The sequence below is a fragment of the Anguilla anguilla genome, chromosome 18 (assembly GCF_013347855.1).
Source record: "Anguilla anguilla isolate fAngAng1 chromosome 18, fAngAng1.pri, whole genome shotgun sequence".
Taxonomy (NCBI): domain Eukaryota; kingdom Metazoa; phylum Chordata; class Actinopteri; order Anguilliformes; family Anguillidae; genus Anguilla; species Anguilla anguilla.
This window is the reverse complement of record NC_049218.1, coordinates 29,163,309-29,185,723: the sequence shown is the minus strand read 5'-3', so window position 1 is coordinate 29,185,723 and position 22,415 is coordinate 29,163,309. Positions and strand designations below refer to the sequence as shown.

Sequence of the window (22,415 nt, the reverse complement as noted above, 5' to 3'; positions counted from 1 at the left end):
TCGTTTCCAATAATGTTTCTTTTTTTTCCATTTTCAAAATATTCTCATACTATAGCAACATAAGTATTATTCTCTATGTTCAGACGGGATATATTTCAAGCCTACTATAAAGCTATTCAGGTTAACTGATTTTCTCGAGGGGATCAGTGAGGACTGTAGAACCCACAAGCTTTGGGCACAAGCCCAGCTGTTTCTGTACCTTTCTGACCCTTCAGTCCGTTGTAGCCTGGAAGTCCTGTTGCCCCCTGAAAGCCACGTGGTCCCATTTCACCTGCATTCAGAAAAGAACACAGTCCTCATTTTCAGCTTCTTCAGGCTACATGTACAGCTCAGCTAAAGTAGCATACTGTACAACTCAGCTTAAACTACATTATAGAACTCAGCTGAAACTACATAAGCCGCTTTTCCACCGCATGGTACCGACTCGACTCTACTCGACTCTACTTGCTTTTGGTACCAGGTACTTCGTTTTCCACTGTAGATAGTACCCCCGACAATGTAGCCGGTTGTCATAGTGATGCCGCATGAAACTGCCGTTTCTGACCAATCAGTGGTCTGCAGTGTTTCACGTCACCTTTTGGTATCGCCTCAGCTCGCTTGGAACCTCGACGGAGGTGATACCAAAAAAAGTATCAGGTACCAGGTACTATCTAAAACTTTTGCCCGATGGAAAACCACAAAAGGCGAGTAGGGTCAGGTTGAGTTGAGCCGGTACCATGTGGTGGAAAAGCGACTATATAGAACTCAGCTTAAACTACATATGCAACTCAGCTGAAACTACATATAGAACTCAGTTTAAACTACATATAGGACTCAGCTTACACTACACATAGAACACAGCTTAAACTACATATAGAACTCAGCTTGAACTACATATGCAACTCAGCTGAAACTACATATAGAACTCAGCTAAAGCAGCATACTGTACATCTCAGTTTAAACTACATATGCAACTCAGCTTAAACTACATATAGAACTCATCTTAAATTACATATAGAACTCAGTTTAAACTACATATAGAACTCATCTTAAACTACATATGCAACTCAGCTTAATCTACATATAGAACTCATATTAAACTACATATAGATCTCATTTTAAACTACACATTAATTGTCAAATATTTAGCAAATAACATGTCTAAACGATGTTCATAAGTTAATTAAAATATACAAATTTAAATGAAAAAGATGAATATGTTGGAGTACCTCTGTCTCCTTTGTGTCCCGGATAACCCCTCTCTCCTTTCTGCCCGGGCCTCCCTGGGGGTCCCGCAATGGAGCCGTGCACTGTGGAGGAGCAGACCTTAAATAAACAAACACCGGCCTGCACTTCCTCTCTCAGGCCTTAAATAACCCAAACACCGGCCTGCACTTCCTCTCTCAGGCCTTAAATAACCCAAACACCGGCCTGCACTTCCTCTCTCAAGCCTTAAATAACCCAAACACCGGCCTGCACTTCCTCTCTCAGGCCTTAAATAACCCAAACACCGGCCTGCACTTCCTCTCTCAGGCCTTAAATAAGCCAAACACCGGCCTGCACTTCCTTTCTCAGGCCTTAAATAAGCCAAACACCGGCCTGCACTTCCTCTCTCAGGCCTTAAATAACCGAATCATATCATTCAGGATTTCAAGGACAAACAGCTAATCACATTGCTTTCTTTCTTTTCCCCCTAATAAAATATTTATTTCTGCTGGGGCAGAATGTACATGGTTCCAGTTTATACTCACTCTTCACGTAGTCTATGAGTTGGGTCATGTTGCTGGAAGACCCAAAGTAATGGGTCTGTCCTGGGGGGCCAGGGGGTCCGGGGGGCCCAGGAGGACCCTGGATCACCCCTGTTTGTACACGCTGAGTGGCATCATACAGGACATCCCGCAGCAGACCCTGAGCTAAGGGAGAACACAATAGGGGGATAGGGTTAGGGCCATGAATCACAGAATTACATTACATTACATTATATCACATTCTTTTGGCAGATGCCTTTCTGCTCTACCTGAAAGCCATCCATCAATGAGCCTGAGTATCAGCTCCTCACACACTGAGTGTGGGGTGGTGGGGGCAGGTGTGGAACATGGTGTCACTTCACCTACTTCCACTGTTTCATATGAATTCTAATATTCCAGTTAGTTATACAAGGCCTGAGGAAATATTCTTTAGTACTGAATCAAGAAACTGTAACAAAAACAGATTTATATATCTGCTACACATGACAGTATGTTTATCAGGTCATTTTGTCACTATACTGGAAATACAAAATAGTTACTGCTTACAGCACAGACCCTGTCAGCACTGGAAGCTGTGGTCCTATAGATGCCCTATAGATACTCTAGGGGATGTTCCACACTCAGCCACAATCCGCTATGCCACAGAGTACGTTTAGCAGGTGTTTTCACAGTGCGTGCTGCGGCTACGTACTCTTGATGTAATCGGTCACTTTCACCGCCATGTTGGAGTAGTCCAGATGCTCCGCCCGTCGGCTGGCGTGAGCCTGTCTGTGTCCGGTGTCCTCCGTGTAGCTGTAGCCTGGCTCACCACGATCCCCCTTCTGCCCTGGGAAGCCCGGGGCCCCTGGGGCTCCTGGGGGCCCGATGATTAACTTCCGCATGTTATCACCTGGGAAACAGAAAAACTGTCAGCCTGCCCCACCTCGCACAGAGCACCAACACTGCTCCACCTCGCACAAAGCACCAACACTGCTCCACCTCACACAGAGCACCAACACTGCTGCTCCACCTCGCACAGAGCACCAACACTGCTGCTCCACCTCACACAGAGCACCAACACTGCCCCACCTCACACAGAGCACCAACACTGCTGCTCCACCTCACACAGAGCACCAACACTGCTCCACCTCACACAGAGCACCAACACTGCTCCACCTCACACACAGCACCAACACTGCTCCACCTCACACACAGCACCAACACTGCTGCTCCACCTCACACAGAGCACCAACACTGCTCCACCTCACACAGAGCACCAACGCTGCTGCTCCACCTCACACAGAGCACTAACACTGCTGCTCCACCTCACACAGAGCACCAACACTGCTCCACCTCACACAGAGCACCAACACTGCTGCTCCACCTCACACAGAGCACCAACACTGCCCCACCTCGCACAGAGCACCAACACTGCTCCACCTCACACAGAGCACCAACAGAGTGTGCAGGATGTGTGTGGAAGAATTCTACATGTGGCAGACTCACTTCTGAGGTACTCCTGGAGCTCGGCGCGAATCTGAATTTGGTGGGCGTTCTCAGTCAAGGACGGCACGTTGTTGGGGTCCGAAAGGGGGCAGCGAACCCCAGTAGCTGAAAAAATGAGCACAGATCACAAGATCAGCTTTGCTTACAAATACTTCAGACATTGTGGTGCACATCTACATTGGCACTGATCTTTTAAAGTATTCTTTTTTACTTGGTGTTCTAGCCAAGTTAAATAAGTACCTGCTGAATGATTTCATATAGGTTATCATATATGTAGCTATTTGTAGCTGTTCTACGAAACTGGTGAAGCTGAAAATTCTATTCATGTCAAAAAAAAATGAGCCTTATAATGCCCAACTCAAGACTTTTCCTAAATTTAAAATATTTTTCCAGCTCGGACCGAAGAGATCAGTCGCATGATCATTGTGAGGCCAACTGCGGATTTTGGTCGCTGAGTCGTGGCATCATTGTCAGGAAATTATCGCTACATTATCAGGATATTATCCCTGCATTATCAAGATATTATCCTTACATTATCAGGACATTATCCCTACATTATCAGGACATTATTCCTACATTATCAAGACATTATCCCTACATTATCAAGATATTATCCCTACATTATCAGGACATTATCCCTACATTATCAGGACATTATCCCTACATTATCAGGACATTATTCCTACATTATCCCTACATTATTATCCATACATTTTCCCTACACTTTCCAAACCTTCAAATAAACACAACACCGTTTTTGGCTTCAAAGAGAATTGTTTTTCTGAGACTAACCCTAGGTCTTGTTTAAATGATGTGCATTCGTGGGTGGATATGCTAACACAAACAGATGAATGAATGAAGTAAAGTAAGACACCCCAGTCTAGCAGAGCTGCAGAAAGTCTAGCCCCACGGCTCAGAAGGGACTTTTGTTTCAGAAATCGGGGCAGATGCACTTTGCTCTACGATGAAAAGGGCCGTGGTTTTGCCCGAACGGGAGAGCGTTACTCCAGATTCACTCAGGAGGCAGAGCCGACGTCCCCCAGCCTGTTACCTGGGCCCTGGGGTCCTGGTGCGCCCGGTGCTCCTGGTGGCCCCTGGGGACCAATGGCCCCTGGGGGTCCTGGTTGGCCCCTCAATCCACGGAACTCGGGTTCTGTCGAAAGAAGCAGGGAAGACGTTATGATGGCGTGGAAGTGATGTGGTGTGATGGTTTACAGAAAGGAAACAGTTTGTGGATTCAGGCTTGTACTGAGCTTAAAAGCACTTTTGAGGATGTAGGGCATTAAGGGGCAGAAGGGTTTGAGAGTATAGTGTTATAGCGTTAGTTTGAGGATGCAGGTCTTTAAGGGTTTGAGAGTATAGTGTTAGTTTGAGGATGTAGGGCTTTAAGGAGTAAAAGGGTTTGAGAGTATAGTGTTAGTTTGAGGATGTAGGGCTTTGAGGGTTTGAGAGTATAGTGTTAGTTTGAGGATGCAGGTCCTTAAGGGTTTGAGAGTGTAGTGTTAGTTTGAGGATGTACAGCTTTAAAGAGCAGAAGGGTTTGAGAGTATAGTGTTAGATGTAGCACAGGTAGGGCTAGTCAGCATTAAGTGCTTAGCGTTAAGTTGAGCCAAGTTCTGGTTAACAGGTCTGTTTTCAATCTGTATATGAAACAGAATACAACAACTGTGCTTTAAACAGTCTACTGTCACATATTGTATCCCAGAATGCATATGGAGATGCAGCTAGGCAAATGAAGGGGAAGTACAGACAGAGATACTGTGTAATTGGGACTCTTACTCTGAAGCAGGGTGGTAATGTCACCGTAGGAGCCAGGCAGGCCGGGAGGCCCCGGGGGTCCTTGTACGTTCAGCATCCCACGTTCTGAGGAGACAGTGACGTCCAGACAACGCTGAATCTAAGACCCACTTTGAGCACTACATTGTTCATCTTTTAAAGAATGGAACCATCCTCAACTGTGACTCCCTTGCATTCAAATATGTTTACTGCACAAGATAATCCCAAGACCTAGTCCTTCATCAGAATGATAAGAAAGAGAAGCATACAAATAAAACAACTGGCTAGTGTAATCACATCTTCAAGGCAAGAGTTTTACAGGGTATTTGTAGAGAGTATATCACACACTATATAGATGATACAAGTCCAACCAAGTCCAAGAAATCCAACATAAATAATTGTCCATGTCAAACTATTTTTAGTAAGCCTTATTAATGCTGTAGTTCACAGACTGCAGACCACCAAGCCCACCATTCATAAGTCTCAGAACGCGATCAGCCATTTCCTGGGTGTCAAAAGTGGCATAGCCACCACTGCTTCCGGGGGGGCCTGGTGGGCCGGGGGGGCCCGTCACATACCGCCGCACCTCATCCCCTGAAGAAAAAAAACACCAAAGGAAAAACCTTAGTCCATGAACTACAACTCCCACAATTCCACAAACACAACCTCACCAAGTGTGCATTCATAGAGCAGGCCTTTGCAATTTCCAGCAAAATGCAAATCTGTGATACACAAAATGCCACCCAACCAGTTCTACAAGGACAAAAATGGAGAATAGAATAATTTCATATTTCACCCCCCCCTCCCCCCCCCACACACGTCCATCAGCAGCATTCCCTGGTATTAGAGGTCTGTGGAAGCTGAATACTCACTCTGCAGAAGTACAATGATGTCATTGACAGACACAGAGCCAGAGGCACCAGGAGGGCCTGGGGGACCAGGAGCTCCACCGACGTAACCGGACCCTGATAATGACATCACCACATTAACGTTACAGAGAGAGATGGGGTTGTTCTTGGGTTAATTTAAACTGCATTAAACTGGCGATAACTTCCATGTATGTTAATTAGATCTCTTACAGAAATGAAAAAGGCTTAAAAATACACTTTTCAGAGAATATTTTAAAATATAATGATAAATATATTTAATAGTAGTGTATTTTAAAAAAACAATGCAATATCTGAAAACCAATAAAATTTATTTATTTCCTCATATATTGTGAAGCGTCTCAATATCTTAAAATAAAATATTTTATTTTGTGTTGCTGTCACACTGGCGAAATGGTATTACTCTCATGGAATTAGACGCGTCTGAGCCATCTGGTAATTTCCTGACTAGTCGTGTGCTGAAGAGGGAGGAGAGCCCCACTGCTGGGGGTCAGTCAAGGTCGAGAATCGGACTGAAATTTTGGTGCGGCTCATTGCTATTTTTCAGTCCGTCCAGTGTGCAATTTGAGCCCTCACACCCGCCTGCTCAGACCAGGTCTATGGAGAAAAGCGCAGCCCACCATATGGCAGATTGCTAATTTCAGGGCTTTCCCACGCTATGTGTGCATGATCACAGCCTATTCACAAGCCAATCAACGGTTCTCGTGGATCATATGCTGTCCAATTTGACTTTGATACAAATCCTAGAGGCAGGAAAAATGCTTACTTTCCATTTATTCATTGTCTTCACTTTTTAAATTGTTTTATTTCCTTTATTTATTTCCATTTTTAATAGTTTATGGCTGTTGTTATATTGCAGTGTGGTACTGTGTTTTGTTCTTTTTCTTACACCCGTTTGTAATGCGAAGTATGACGATAAACGAAACTTGAACGATCTTTTCATTTTAATTGACTGTAGTCAGGCACCATGTGACATTGATTCTGGAAAACAGAACCCTAAGGATCGTGATCAGTGTTTTATAAAGTGTGACTGGGACCAGTTTTGGGGTTCAGAGACTTGTCTGTCACTCACTCTGGATATAAGCAATGACGCGGGAAGCCAAATCATCCAGAGAGTAACCGCCTGTCCCCGGGGCTCCGGGCGGGCCGGGGGGCCCCTGGGGGCCAATCAGGGACTGCCTGACTGTGTCACCTGCGAGGGAAACATCAGCTCTGTGACACTGCAGAGGATCATTTCACCATCGGCTCTGACAACATGCATCTGTCTTTAGAGTCATTCACCATGTCATTCACCATTCACCATCATCTGTCTTTAGAGTCATATACCACTTTAGAGTCATTCACCATGTAGAGTAATTCACCATTCACCACCAAATATACTAAACGGTAGTTGCCAGTCACGACAATAACATATTATTTAAAATATTCCAAAGTAAAAATAAACAAACTGAACTAAGGGCACATAGTTGTAAATTAGGTACATTTCATGTGTATAATCACAAAGTTTTTTCATTATTCACTAGCTCATAAGTGTAACGGTAAATGGCGATCCAGGACCAAATGGGCTGTTCCCATCATTGTGCAATCTTGGGTTCATACACACCACCACATTTTATACGGTCTGAACCTGACATGGTGATACAAGGTATCTGTACCCAATAAGCTAGAAGAGGAGCCGGAAGCCACGCTTACTCTGGAAGTACTCTGCCAGGTACTGACGGAAATCTGCGCCACCTCGCCCTTCCCTCCCTGGGGGTCCAGGGGGCCCGGGTGGGCCAGGGGGTCCCTGTACGCTTCTGGTGCCTGAAACTGTGATGGACAGGTTACTGCCAACAGCTGGTCTGGGGAGAGCATTCATCTACACATACCAATAACAGACTCACTTTTCAGACAAGGTTTGGACACTATTTCTGATTTCTTATCATTACATTTATCTTTTCCTTTCATACATTGCTTTTTTCATTGCATTATGATATTGTACCTTCTCTGGCATTTTTCACACCATGTTTGAAAAACGACACACAGATATCAGGTATGTAGTATTATATTTGTATGATGAGTAAATGGCTGTACACAAGTGGACATCTGTATTAGCTAAAGAAAGGAAGATGTTTTTTTGGGGGGGGTGGTTTCTTACCCGCGCCTCTTGAAGACCCTGGTATTCCAGGAGCACCTGGTACCCCGGCATCACCTGGGAACACACAACAGTAAGAACTCAGAAACAACACCAACACCAGCACCAGGTCCAGCCAAACACTGAGGGCCGCAGGCTCGAAACTCCAGTGGATATCCAGAGTTAGTTTAGACCTAATGTCATGTCACACCATCCAGTGGATATCAACCTCCAGTGGATATCTAGAGCTAGTTTAGACCTAATGTCATGTCACACCGTCCAGTGGATATCAACCTCCAGTGGATATCAAGAGTTAGTTTAGACCTAATGTCAAACTATCCATTTGACCCAATGTCAGTATCAGATCCCAAAGCAGTGAAAGCCCGGACTCAGTATAGGTGCCTCATGTATCTCATACCACTCTAATTCCATGAAGTGACCGTCAAAACATGAACTATTATTATAAAGCCTTAGATATACATAACTATTTCTCAATCATAGATACAAACGTGGGGATGTGTGATGAAGGTGTGTAAAGTGTGATTACAGTGCGTTGCTCACCTTTAGATCCTTGCGGCCCAGCGGGACCCATCGGTCCCCCTGGTCCCATCGGGCCGGGGGGTCCCGGAGACCCTGGGGGCCCCGGAACGACTAGGTGTGGAACATAATGACATCATCACGACATCATGTCTTTATTAATGTACACAAATTTAGCGCAATTTTTTAATATTTTTTTTTTCCCCTTGCCTCCCCAATCATAAATGCTAACTGAGGATTTACAATGCATGGCTTTTGATCGAATGATAGTAGTTTTTCGCAAACTATACAGTCATGACTGACCTCGTGCTGTGTCTGCATAGCTGCTGCCTGGACTCCCTGGACTCCCTGGACTTCCTGGAGCACCCGGGGTGCCTGGTTCCCCTGAACACGGAGGGAAAAAAAATTAATCGTGACCTCTGACCTCGGACCAATTGACCGGTCCAGACATTTAGTCCAGAAAAGGCGTGTAGATGAAGTATATCTCTCTCATTTAATAAGAAGCTTCATTCACCTGCCGCATATAAACAAGTATCAACACTGAGGTCTGCTCACCTTTCAGGAAAGTGTAGATCTTGCTGTCAGAGCCAGTTATTACTGCCATGTCACATTCTAATAAGCCTATCTATCTAACCCTAATCACACTGGGTTGCACTGAAGCAAATACATAAGTGAAATTACAGAAAATATGCAAGTTGGTACCATGGAAACAGGTTTCTTACCTTGATATCCCCTTGCTCCTTGGCTACCTGCAAAAGTCATTGGAGATACATTGTGACTGTTTCATGAAGTGGATACTGCACACCTACAAGAACACTCTGACAATAATACAGGATAAGACTGAAGGGAGATCATGCTGAGAGTGTCAAGGGAAACCAATCTGTGTGGACAGCCACAGCATATACAGAGACAAACAGCACAATACACTTAATGTGAATGGCTTCAATAAGAATATCCAGCTTTATAAATAGATTGTATGTAAAATTGTAGTCTATGCATGTCATGTGGATAAGTGCCTACTAAATGTCAAAATATAAATCTAAATGTAAAATATTAATATAAATATAAATGTAAAATGTGATCATGAATGTAGATGTAAATGTAAAATGCAATTCTGAACGTAAATAAACAAAGTGAAAGTGGAAGCTGAAGGAGAGTGTGTCTCAGTCAGTGTCCGCCCAGGTGACCAGAGCACTCTGTACAGTACAGAGAAGAGTGTTTTCGGTTTGGGTCTGGAGTGCAGCCTACCCTGCGATCCTTTCTGTCCAGGTGTGCCGGGAGCTCCAGGAGTTCCAGGAGGTCCGGGAGGCCCAGCCGGTCCAGGGTATCCAGAGAAATGCGTTTCTGCAGAACAGAACCAAGAATAAACACAACAGTCACCTGCGCTGATGCTACTATGATGTTCATGAGGGAAGAGTCTTCACGGATAACCACTGGGCTTAAAGATTTCAGCCATTAGCCTGTTTCCTACCGGAGGTGCCCACGTATCTTCCAGGTTCCCCTCTTTCTCCCCTGGGGCCAGGCAAACCCACACCTAGGATGAAGAAACATCAGCAAGAGGTGTATGATATCGCTCCAGTTGATATTTACTAACATCTGGTCTCTACAAAGCTTCTCATTGGTTTATTCTCTGGCGTTCAGTTTTGGTCTGTTACATGTGCTTCAGGTTCTACCCAAAGGCTCTAGGATTTTGGTGGCCCTAAACAAAAATGAACTGGAAGGAACGGATCACGGATCAGCGAGGGGGGGGGGATGGGGGAGGTGGAATGGGGGGGTGAAGCAACTGCGAATAAGGAGTGGTGGGGGGTAGGTTGTGTCGGCGATCACAGACCGGGGAACCAGTACAAGAACAATAGCATCAAAAAAGCTATGAACCTGTGAATACTGCACAATTAAAGTGTCTTCAAAAAAGAAAAACTTTTCATACCTAAATTGTGTGTTTTTATTATGAAATGGACTTACCTGGCTCCCCTGGAGGACCTGGGGGTCCTGCAGGACCCGTGGGACCACGTGCACCTGTTCTGGGCTCTCCTGGGGGGGGGCAAAAATATTCAAATGGTGACGATCGGAACTTCCTCCACAGAGCCCAACCAACCCTAGTCCTGGTGACCCATAGTGTCTGACTAGCTTTGCTTTCTGCTAACAGTCAGCAACCAGAAGAGACCCAATGAGTTTAGCTGTGCAATGCTTTATCTGCTCACTGAGTTGCTGAGTTAGCAACAGAAACCCCACAGGCTCATGGTTTTCCAGTACCAGGGCTGAGGCCTCCTGCTGCTGATGAAAGCAGGATGGGGTGGACAGATGGACGGAGGCGTCCTTGGTGAGCGTACCTGCATAGCTGTGCGAGCCTGGCAGTCCGGCAGGCCCGGGGGGGCCGGGGGGTCCAGGGGGCCCTGGTCCTCCTGGCTGTCCCGGTTGCCCTGGTTGTCCGGGTTTTCCGGGTTCACCATCTCTGGGAGCCTCAAATTGTCCTGGGCAGATGGGAAGGTGGGGGGTGGGGAGATGAGAGCGACGCATTTCCCCACTCAAAGCAGGACAGACGGGTTAGCGGGAATAAAGCACTTACTCTCGGCTCTGGTGGAGCTGATCCGTTCGGATGTCACGGAAATGCCAGGCTCTCCCTGGTCACCCCTGTCTCCCCTATCGCCCTTGTCGCCCTTATCCCCCCTAGGACCTGAGCATTGACACACACATATTCAGGACCTGAGCATTATCACACATACGTAGGACCTGAGAATTAACACACACACACACATATAAGACCTGAGCATTAACACACACATACTTAGGACCTGAGCATTATCACACATACTTGGGACCTGAACATTATCACACGTACGTAGGACCTGAACATTATCACACATACTTAGGACCTGAACATTAATGTATGCATACTTAGGACCTGAGAATTTACACACACATCCTAAGGACCAGAGCATCAACACAGACATACTTAGGACCGGAGCATTAACACACACATTCTTAGGACTATGACCAGCACCGATGTTCATTTGCAGTGGTCAATGGTCATGTAATTACGTGTAATGATAATGGCCAACAGTGTGTTTCCACTTGGTTTCAGTCCTCTACCAGCTAGAGATCGCAATAGCTACATTGTCAAGCCTCTTAAACAATTTTCTAATTTGCTCTTCCTCAATCATCTAAGTAATTGACATTAATTAAACAGAGACGGTGATTGATAGCGTTGTATACAATTGAAACTCATGCAATAAATTCAGTTTGATTACTTATGTGGAAATGTTGCAGTATTTTTAAATGCAGTTATATAGCATTTAACTTACACAAAATGGTTAAATAAAAAAAATAATTATCTTAGTAATAAGAAAAGAGTTTTCAGCTGAGGTCTATTAAAACAAAAACGTAAATGTGTACAAAGTTCAGATGAACCCCTATCCCTAATGCCTTGAGCTGTGTCAGCATAGTGGTGTTTGGTGTGATATCCATCTCAATTTCCACAAAGCTGGTGTATCCTGTCTCTTGTTCGCTCAAAGACATGCTTTTTGAAGCATTAAAACTTCCATCCATGTACACTTTCCTTTCTCTGACTCTCCCCGTATTAGATCAACTGGTTGTTTTTACAAAGGTCTCAATTAGAACATGATTGTTTGATTAGCCACTTGACTGTTCCATTGATCTGCCTATGGGGACCCCTGGAGGATGACCAGTGGTAATGGTAGTGATAATACAAGTTTAAATGCCAGCAGGTCACATGGTGGAAACAAACTGGTGGCCCCAGTAATGATGTAACGAACTGTTCATGTGACATCACACAGCCTCCCAGTGACCATGCACTTCCATTCAGGGAAATAAATATATCTTACCAATCTGACCAGGAAGTCCAGCAGGGCCAATGGGTCCTAAAGAAAAAAAACACGAACATCACTGAAGGACCAGGGCTGCCTTAGAGATGTGGGATTTGAGGTGTGAGAGCAAACATAAGATCAAATACGAGATTTGACGTCTGAGACCAATATGTGGAACATGTAGCACAAAGGTCTATGTAATTATATGAAACACAAAGGTTTGTATAAAAGATGTGCTATTGTGTATCAATTTAAGAAGAAACCGCTTTTTCAGACCTGACAGTCCGGGGGGGCCAGCGGGACCGGCGGGTCCAGGGCTGCCTGGGGGGCCGGGAATACCCACAGAGTTGGAGCCAGCTGAGAAAAGACAAAACACATCCTCATTATGGCAGAGCCCATACACACAACACAACACATCCTCATTATGGCACAGCCCATACACACAACACAACACATCCTCAATATGGCAGAGCCCATACACACAACACAACACATCCTCAATATGGCAGAGCCCATACACACAACACAACACATCCTCAATACGCCACAGCCCATACACACAACACAACACATCCTCAATAGAGCAGAGCCCATACACACAACACAACAGACAGCACAATGCATTCTCAATATGGCAGAGCCCCTATAATTTTTTCAATAATTTTGAATCTTTGAAGATAAAACTTAAGGAGTAATAAGGACTGTGACATTCAGGCTCACCGGCATTAATGATCTTCCCAGGTTCACCTGCGGGACCTGAAAAAATGGATAAAAACACGGTCTTTCATACTTTCATCTTTTAGTAGAAGTAATAGAGTGCCACATAAGTGTATGAAGTTTATAATTACAGAGCAATTACAGTGTAATCGATTGGTCACTTTTACATAGTAGGTCTGTAAGTCCATTCCACTGTGGTTTATGTTGTTACTCTTTCCTTTTGTAATTGCACATTTATCTACACAACATTTGGCTGTAATAAAAATACAATCTTTGTAACAGCCATGATAACACGTTTAAATGTTGTAATCACTCAGTAACTGTTGTACAAATGCACTCTATATTGATTAATTAAACAATGTGGGTAACTTTTTTAATCACACGCGATGTAATGACTAGGAAATAAAAACAATATTACCTTTAGCTCCAGGCTGGCCAGGATTTCCTGCTACCCCTGGAATAAGATTGTTTCGGTGAGATTACATTTTAAACTAGCGTAAACTGTAAACTATTCACAATATCTGCTCTCAATATACAGTCATATTCAAACAATCCTCATTTAGGACATGCCTGATACAGCTGATTAAAATATCATCTGTCTTTGCATAAAAGTACCAGGACCAGTTTACTGCCACAAACAATGTGATTGTAAACACTGTCATCCCTTACCTGGTGGACCCTGAAGTCCTGGAACGCCTACAAATACAAACATGGAATGAGCTTATGCCTGGTTGGAATATACAATTTTACACTTCTACAGTTTTATCTGTATTAATTTCATACTATACTACATAATTCCAAAGGAAGCCCAGCCACATTACATGGCACAGTCCATATTCAAACTGCATTTCTGTTTGAGCATTACACTAGACTAGACCTGTATTTGAGCTAAACAGAATTATACCTGGAGAGCCGATATCTCCCTGAGGTCCAGGTGGACCACGAATGCCGGGCAGTCCGATTGGTCCTTGGTCACCTTGAGAAAACGGAGGTAAGTTCCGCAGTTATTCTCACCCAGGAGCAGTCAACTCAGCTCATACTATGACCAATATTTAACATATAATATGTGCGCTAATAAGACAGGAACTGTACAGGAACTTGTGTCACAGTGATTAAAGCAAAGAGCAGGAAGGCATTTCCTATTGTCATAAGGGACTTGCACATGTTTGGTGTGTCAGTCATTTGAATTTACCACAGAATCATGCCTGCTTATAAATATCCTCAAACTCATCTCTCTGTCTGCATCAAAGACATGGAATTTACCTCTGGCGCCCTTTTCTCCATCAGACCCATGAGAACCTGTGTGAAAAAGACAAAAATAAATAAATAAATAAACAAATAAATAAACAGCCCAGGTAGTTCACGTGAAATATGAATGTGGAAATTAAAGTACATTTTCCACTGTAAGTGTCCATTAAGTGTTAATTGACACAGCCCATGCACACTGAGGAATGTCATTACAGTTTAGTGGTGCACACACTGGATGGGACATGTGTCATTTCCACAGTAAAGCAGTTAGAAAAGAGCAACTTCAAAAGGACACTTCTATTGGTTGCCATCTACACCCTTTGTGATTGGTGGAGCTCCTCTCCCAGTCATCTACCAGTAAGGTGACATCACAGCAGACTTATTTTAACCCCCCCCCCCCCCCCCCCCCCCCCCGCTCCAGGCATTGGAAAGCGTGTGATTCTGTACGTTAGCGTGGTGCCCGGCTCTGCCACTCACCTGCGTTTCCTTTGGAACCTTTCTCTCCAGGTGATCCCGGGCTTCCAGGCAACCCTGGGTCTCCTAAACGAGACAGGACCACAGAATTCAAACCCCGCGTCAGTCACAAATCACCCATTCCAGTACTCTCTCCCATTTAACTTCGCTATCATGTAACATGAAGCAAACAGTGCGACTCCTTAACTGGGTCGGAAGACGAGACATCGGATACACACCTGAAGAACCGCGAGGGCCTTTATCACCAGGATCTCCTGCGTTTGCGGAGAAAATGCACATCATTAGAAAAACAAATGAGGTAAATGCTCATTCTGGCCGAACTGACATCAAACAGCAAGAGGACGGCTACCTCCTGAAAGCTGCATTTCAGCTGTTACCAGGCAACAGGGTAAACTGACACTTTGACCAAAATAAAGTGTAGACCCATATACTTAGTCCAGACATTTACATCTACATCTACGCGCACTTAGATCAAACTTAGTGTAGATGGATACTTGTTTGAGTCACTTGAAAAGAAGTAACTTGGTGAATATTTTAAACAACTTACAAGAACTGTGCTACACTTCTGGGCCTTTTAACTGCAAAATCGTACATTTGATGCATGGCAATAAAGTTCCACACTGTCTCTGACAGGGGCTGACAAAGGCCCCCAAAGGCCTCTGTGGATGCCACACAAAGCCTGCCACACCACCGCCTACACCCATCCATCCACTCGCATATTTTATCTATTTAAATGAAAAACAATCTTTACCTGAAGATGGGAGGAGTACTAATCATGATAGGCAGAGTGCTATTGGTTCTAACTTTCATGTAATGGCAGATTTTTAAAATGGCATTCAGTGTAGTTCTGTTTCCTGAGGTACATTTTGTCTTCAGTGGCCTGTCCTTCCAGTGAAGCACTACAGAGCCGGATCAGTTCTGTAACTTCCCTGAGCTGCAGTAATTTACTGTATTCCATTAGCCAGCCACAGTTCTGCCTTTTCTCATCAGTGGCAGTGCGGTATGTGTATGTACTGTAGTGTGTCTCAAAGGTCAAGGGTCATATTCCCAGCTGGAATGCTCCTGCTGCATCTTCAGCCAGGTAATTAGCCTGAACTGCAAAACGTTCAGCTATATGAACGGACCGTGTGTGAACAATGTGATCAGTGTAAGCCACTCTGAACTGCAAAACGTTCAGCTATATGAACGAACCGTGCGTAAACAATGTGATCAGTGTAAGCCACTCTGGATAAAAACATCTGATAAAGGCTGAAACACAATGTAATGCTCCAGTTACACACCTTTCTGTCCTGGAGGTCCAGTCAACCCTCTCTCTCCTACAGAACAGAAAAAGGTATTATTGAGCACATAACAATACCACAGCAAAGATTAAAATAAATAAATAAATAAATAAATACATTTGAAAATAAAAGTCATAATTCATTATCATGGGGCTAATGATAATATATTGTCCAGCACAAGATTAGAAGTTCCCATATCTTGACATATACAGTATGTAACTACCGTAATAAATAACTTCAAACATGTTTCAGTCTGGCTGATAAAGAGAACAAAGTACATGCTTCACAGCCTGGACAGTCCAAGATGCAAAAAGAAGGATCTTTACCCAAATAACTCCCCTGGGACTGACCCGAATACCAGAGAGCTGCAGCGGTTAAAGCTCAGAAACACAACACTTTAAATCAAGCTACATGTACTGTATCTTTCCCAGACCTGGGTCAAATATGTATTTGTTTTGGATTCAAATTATTTTCTACGCTTTACTAATCTTGTCTGGTGTATTGGGACCAATGAAACAGTCTCAAAAAGTGCAAACCTTGCCTTCTGGTCATATTTGGCAGGCTCAATTACACCAGGCAAGATCAATAGAGCACAGAAAAGTATTTGAATCCAAAATGTTTTTACCCATGTCTGATCTTTCCATGACTTTCTTCTGAGTCACCCCGGAGAGGAATGATTTTACCAAATAAACAAATAAAAACACTCTAAGGAGCAACTGCATTACAGTTTAGAAGCCACTCTTATCTTCGCACCAGAGAAATACAACAGGCATGTTTTTACATTATTCCAAATTTACAGAGTTTTTATGCATCCCCACTGAACTGCATGTACCTTTCGGTCCAGATTGGCCTACGTCACCGCGGAAACCTGGAGCACCGGGTTCACCTGAAGGTAAAGAAGCATCAGTTATTTACCAAACTCCCTCCAGTTATTTACCAAACTCCCTCCAGTGATTTACCAAACACCCTCCAGTGATTTACCAAACTCCCTCCAGTTATTTACCAAACACCCTCCAGTGATTTACCAAACTCCCTCCAGTGACTTACCAAGCACCCTCCAGTGATTTACCAAACTCCCCCCCAGTTATTTAGCAAGCACCCTCCAGTGATTTACCAAACACCCTCCAGTGATTTACCAAACTCCCTCCAGTTATATACCAAACACCCTCCAGTGATTTACCAAACTCCCTCCAGTGATTTACCAAACACCCTCCAGTGATTTACCAAACTCCCTCCAGTGATCTACCAAACTCCCTCCAGTGATTTAGCAAGCCTGTAATGCAGTGCAATGGCTGAGCAAAGAGAACCATGGAAAATCACTGACCTGGTCGGCCGTTTGTACCGTGAGCGCCGGGTGCACCTGAGCACAGGAGAGAAGGACAGTTTTAAAGAGTAAATCCAAGGCAGAGGACTATCTGAAAAAGGGCCTTTCCTGTTTATACCATTTTCATGTCCTGCTTTTTCTGGTGAAAATTTAACAAAAAAACAAAGAACACCATCCACAGTGCACTGTAATGCGAGTTTGAATTGAGTGTAACCATAGGGCCGGGCAGAGTTCTGCTTCTCATGGTTAATGTGAGTTTGAATTGAGTGTAACCATAGGGTTGGGCAGAGTTCTGCTTCTCATGGTTAATGTGAGTTTGAATTGAGCGTAACCATAGGGTTGGGCAGAGTTCTGCTCCTTATGGTTAATGTGAGTTTGAATTGAGTGTAACCATAGGGTTGGGCAGAGTTCTGCTTCTCATGGTTAAAGCAGCGTGCGCTTTGAGCAGGAACCCAGATGTACTGAGGATGATGAAGATGGTGGACGGTACCTTTGGGGCCCACAGGACCGGGGGATCCGAGGGGCCCAGGGATGCCTGGGTCACCGCTGGAGCCTGTCAAAACACCACACAGAAGCATCATGCAGTCACATGTAGATTTTCTATAGTTTTTTATGCTTTTCCCCCATTTTTTTCCACACACTAATAAAAATATCACCATTCGCTGCAGCAACCTCCTGCTGTCAGAGGTTTTCTCTAGCAGCTAATTAGGATAATAAAATATGCCATATAAAATGATTAAATACAGGCATGAAAATGCATGCATTTCAAAGAAGGGCACTGAGGAAATTATAAAATTTTGGTGAATATCTGGCTTGTGGAACTGCCATATTGTGACAACAAAGTGCTGGTACTGAGATGTACGTGCTCTACTGAGTGTCATCTTGTAGTTTTGGGTAGTTTTTGTTCACACAATTGCTGTGCTGGCGCCCATACCTTTATCTCCCTTTGTGCCGAATCCTGGGGGCCCGGGGTCACCACGGGGCCCCACTGGGCCCTCTCGTCCCTTCAGCCCGGCCGGGCCCTCCGGTCCAGATTCCCCTAAAAAAAAAAAGAGAAGAGACTCACACCCTGAAGCCTTCGGGCTGGGTTTGTGTACTTTCTGTCCTGTAAAACTGGCCCCATCAGGCCCAGTCGGGCCCAGTCTGGCAGACATGAATAAGGCAGACATGGTGGGTGTCATGGCGGGTGTCATGGCGGGTGTCATGGTGGGTGTCATGGCGGGTGTTATGGCGGGTGTCCCGTAGGTCAGCAGTGCCGATTAATGCTCCGTACCTGCAGTTCCCTTCTGTCCCTTAGGTCCTTCTGGACCAACGTGTCCTGGAGCACCTGCAGGAGGAAGCTCATTGAGGTCATCCTGTCCTCAAAAATACACAGCATTTGTGTAAATAAATAAATATAATTTCAGTGAACACGTCATCCTACATCTATTTTAAACTGCAGAAAAGCGAGCCTTCAAGCTGGCCTTACCTGGTATTCCAGGGAAACCAGCATCACCTACATAAGAGAGGAGGAATTAAATTTCAGTACAGTAATGGCTGTAGAATGGCACCTGATTGGTCATTGATGGTAATGCAACGTGTCTGTTTGTGTCTGTTAACATTCTCTCCCAGTATGACAGCACAGATGGAACAGACAGCTGGATTAGATTCTAATGGCAGAAATCTCAACTCGGGAAGGTATGTGTCTGATTCACTGACCTTTGGGTCCCATAACGCCTGATTCACCTGAAATATATGAAAGTAAAATGTAAATAACTGAGAGAAGCAGGTTATCAACATTGCCTCACCTTTTGCAAGTCAAAGACTTGGGGAAGAGGCAATCGCTCCAAAAAAAATGACTTGAACAGACATCTTTACTTCCAAAATGCACACTTAAAAACCAGTCTCCAAAGTTCACACGTGACCAAACAACCTTCCTCAGAATGTGGTACAGGGGAAGGAGGGGGCTAATGCCCAGTACACCCATACACCTGTACACCTGTATACCTGTAAACCTACACACCCATATATCTGTATACCTGTACACCTGCGCACCTACACATATATCTGTACACCTGCACACCTACACACCTGTATATCTGTATACCTGTACACCTGCGCAACTACACATATATCTGTATACCTGTACACCTTCACACCTGTATATCTGTATACCTGTACACCTGCACACCTACACACCTGTATATCTGTATACCTGTACACCTGCACACCTACACACCTGTATATCTGTATACCTGTACACCTGCACACCTAACACCCGTATATCTGTATACCTGTACACCTGCACACCTACATGCCCGTATATCTGTTTACCTGTACACCTGCACACCTACACACCTTTATACCTGTAAACCTGTACACCTGCACACCTACACACCTGTATATCTGTATACCTGTACACCTGCACACCTACACACCCGTATATCTGTATACCTGTACACCTGCACACCTACACACCTGTATATCAGTATACCTGTACACCTGCACACCTACACACCTGTATATCAGTATACCTGTACACCTGCACACCTACACACCCGTATATCTGTATACCTGTACACCTGCACACCTACACACCCGTATATCAGTATACCTGTACACCTGCACACCTACATGCCCGTATATCTGTTTACCTGTACACCTGCACACCTACACACCTTTATACCTGTAAACCTGTACACCTGCACACCTACACACCTGTATATCTGTATACCTGTACACCTGCACACCTACACACCCGTATATCTGTACACCTGTACACCTGCACACCTAAACACCCGTATATCTGTATACCTGTACACCTGCACACCTACACACCTGTGTATCTGTACACCTGCACACCTACACACCTGTATATCTGTATAGGTGTACACCTGCACACCTACACACCCGTATATCAGTATACCTGTACACCTGTATGCCTGTACACCTGTACACCTGCACACCTACACACCTGTATATCCGTATAGGTGTACACCTGCACACCTACACACCCGTATATCAGTATACCTGTACACCTGTATGCCTGTACGCCTGTACACCTGCACACCTACACACCTGTATATCTGTACACCTACACATCCATATACTTGTACAACTAGACATCTGCATACCTGTACATCTACACACCTACACACCTGTACAACTGTACAACCATACACACACTCATACCTTTGGGTCCTTGTTCTCCTCTTTCTCCTTTGAGAGACACGGCAAGTGAGTCTAAAATAAGAAAGATAAAAGTGGTTATTAATCCTCACACAGTGAAGTACATTTTTTTACCCTATCATTAATGTCGTCATTAATGCTTGATGGTTTAATGAAATTATCAGTTGAAAGCAAGACTAGAAGCGTTGTACCTAAACGTAAAAATGCCTGCATTCAATTATTTAACAAACATTTCGCTTTAAATTTGATTTAATACATGCAAATCTTACTTGTTTCAGTAATAACACACATTTGAATTCACTCTCTTCTCTCACTCTCCCTCTCTCTCCCTCTCTTCTCTCCTCTCTCCCTCTCTCTCCCCCTCTCCTCTCTCCATCTTTCCCTCTTCTCTCCTTCTCTCCTCTCTCCCTCTCTTCTCTCCACTCTCCTCTCTCTCTCCCTCTCTCTCCCTCTCTTCTCTCCTCTCTCCCTCTCTCTCTCCCTCTCTTCTCTCCTCTCTCTCTCTCCCTCTCTCTCTTCCTTTCCTCTCTCCCTCTTTCTCCTCTCTCTCTCTCTCTCTCTCTCTCTCTCTCCCTCTCTCTCTTCCTTTCCTCTCTCCCTCTTTCTCCTCTCTCTCTCTCTCTCTCTCTCTCTCTCTTCTCTCCTCTCTCCCTCTCTTCTCTCAGTCTTCCCAGGAGAGAAGCAGCAGGCTGCCACTGTAAGGCGCAGACGTGGCGGTACCTCGGAGCGTGTCGGACCGCAGCTCGGCCTGGACCAGCTGCTGTACGAGCTGCTGCAGGGTGGCGGTGTCCGTGTTGGCTGCCGTGCCCAGGTTCAGGTTCCGCCCCAAAACGGACGAGCCGGACACGTCCGTGTAGGCGCCGGCTTCGGCCACGCGGCGGCTGGCGTGCGCCTCCATGGAGGCCTGCTCCAGAGCCTCCACCCGGCCCTTCAGCCTCTTCACCTCCTCCGCTAACAGGGGAACAGAGAGGGGGAGGGGGTCAGGGTACAGAGCTGTCACAGCTTACAGGTGCAGGGGTCAGTGCTGCAGATTATTCATCAAAATGAGTTATGGGGGGAGAGTGGGGAGGAGTGGGGGGGGAGTAGGAGGAAGTGGGGGGGAGTGGGGGGAGTGAGGAGGAGTGGGGGGATTGGGGGGCAGTGGTGGGGACTAGCGGGGAGTGGTGGGGAGTGGGGGGGCGGGGGGGACAGGGGGGAGTGGGGAGGGGTAGGGGTGAGTGAGGATGAGAGGGGGGGGATTGGAGGAAAATGGGGAGGAGTGGGGGACAGTGGGGGGAGTGGGGGGGAGTAGGAGAGGATTGGGGGGGTGTGGGGGGCAGTGGGGGGGGGATGGGGAGGAGTGGGCAGGAGTAGGGGGGAGTGGGGGGGAGTGGGGAGGATTGGGGGGCAGTGGTGGGGGAGTGAGGAGGAGTGGGGAGGAGTGGGGGGCAGTGGGGGGAGTGGGGGGGAGCGGGGAGGATTGGGGAGGAGTAGGAGAGTAGTGGGGGGGAGTAAGAGAGGAGTGGGGGGGTGTGGGGAGGATTGGGGGGCAGTGGGGGGAAGTCTCACCCAGTGCAATGAGTCCGCACAGGAGCCCCAGGAGGAGCAGCAGTCCCAGGAGCAGTCCCAGAAGCCACTTCCACCAGCTGCAGCAGGAGTCTCCACAGCAGCCGCCCCCGCCCCCGGCCCCGCCCCCTGCGTAGTTCCCATCCTTATGAATCGCTGGGGCGAAAAAACAACCACTGTGATGTTCATAAACTGTTCTGCAACATTGTCATGATTCATTTACATTCATTTACAAATACTCACATGCACGCACATATGCACAAGCACACACATACTCTCTCTGTCTCTCTCACACACACACACACACACA

At 45.5% G+C, this 22,415-nt stretch overlaps 1 protein-coding gene across 1 annotated transcript in view; it reads right to left on the bottom strand.

Annotated features, from left to right (window-relative positions):
* Positions 1-22,415, bottom strand: part of col17a1b (collagen, type XVII, alpha 1b) — a 41,495-nt gene that overhangs the window by 3,150 nt on the left and 15,930 nt on the right. Inside the window, exons 16-55 of the mRNA XM_035400989.1 lie at positions 22,109-22,261; positions 21,281-21,511; positions 20,564-20,614; positions 19,091-19,117; positions 18,861-18,887; positions 18,666-18,719; positions 18,327-18,431; positions 17,883-17,945; positions 17,393-17,428; positions 16,901-16,954; positions 16,069-16,104; positions 15,007-15,042; positions 14,792-14,854; positions 14,330-14,365; positions 13,971-14,042; positions 13,736-13,762; positions 13,485-13,520; positions 13,070-13,105; positions 12,626-12,706; positions 12,368-12,403; positions 11,092-11,199; positions 10,856-10,996; positions 10,488-10,556; positions 9,997-10,059; positions 9,774-9,869; positions 9,248-9,274; positions 8,829-8,909; positions 8,550-8,639; positions 8,013-8,066; positions 7,568-7,684; positions 6,948-7,067; positions 5,861-5,953; positions 5,460-5,582; positions 4,992-5,075; positions 4,264-4,365; positions 3,213-3,317; positions 2,419-2,616; positions 1,731-1,892; positions 1,209-1,289; positions 200-271 (exon numbers count right to left, since the gene is read on the bottom strand). Of these exons, the coding sequence (XP_035256880.1) occupies positions 200-271; positions 1,209-1,289; positions 1,731-1,892; positions 2,419-2,616; positions 3,213-3,317; positions 4,264-4,365; positions 4,992-5,075; positions 5,460-5,582; positions 5,861-5,953; positions 6,948-7,067; positions 7,568-7,684; positions 8,013-8,066; positions 8,550-8,639; positions 8,829-8,909; positions 9,248-9,274; positions 9,774-9,869; positions 9,997-10,059; positions 10,488-10,556; positions 10,856-10,996; positions 11,092-11,199; positions 12,368-12,403; positions 12,626-12,706; positions 13,070-13,105; positions 13,485-13,520; positions 13,736-13,762; positions 13,971-14,042; positions 14,330-14,365; positions 14,792-14,854; positions 15,007-15,042; positions 16,069-16,104; positions 16,901-16,954; positions 17,393-17,428; positions 17,883-17,945; positions 18,327-18,431; positions 18,666-18,719; positions 18,861-18,887; positions 19,091-19,117; positions 20,564-20,614; positions 21,281-21,511; positions 22,109-22,261 (3,246 nt within the window). The remainder of the gene's footprint in view (positions 1-199; positions 272-1,208; positions 1,290-1,730; positions 1,893-2,418; positions 2,617-3,212; positions 3,318-4,263; positions 4,366-4,991; positions 5,076-5,459; positions 5,583-5,860; positions 5,954-6,947; positions 7,068-7,567; positions 7,685-8,012; positions 8,067-8,549; positions 8,640-8,828; positions 8,910-9,247; positions 9,275-9,773; positions 9,870-9,996; positions 10,060-10,487; positions 10,557-10,855; positions 10,997-11,091; positions 11,200-12,367; positions 12,404-12,625; positions 12,707-13,069; positions 13,106-13,484; positions 13,521-13,735; positions 13,763-13,970; positions 14,043-14,329; positions 14,366-14,791; positions 14,855-15,006; positions 15,043-16,068; positions 16,105-16,900; positions 16,955-17,392; positions 17,429-17,882; positions 17,946-18,326; positions 18,432-18,665; positions 18,720-18,860; positions 18,888-19,090; positions 19,118-20,563; positions 20,615-21,280; positions 21,512-22,108; positions 22,262-22,415) is intronic.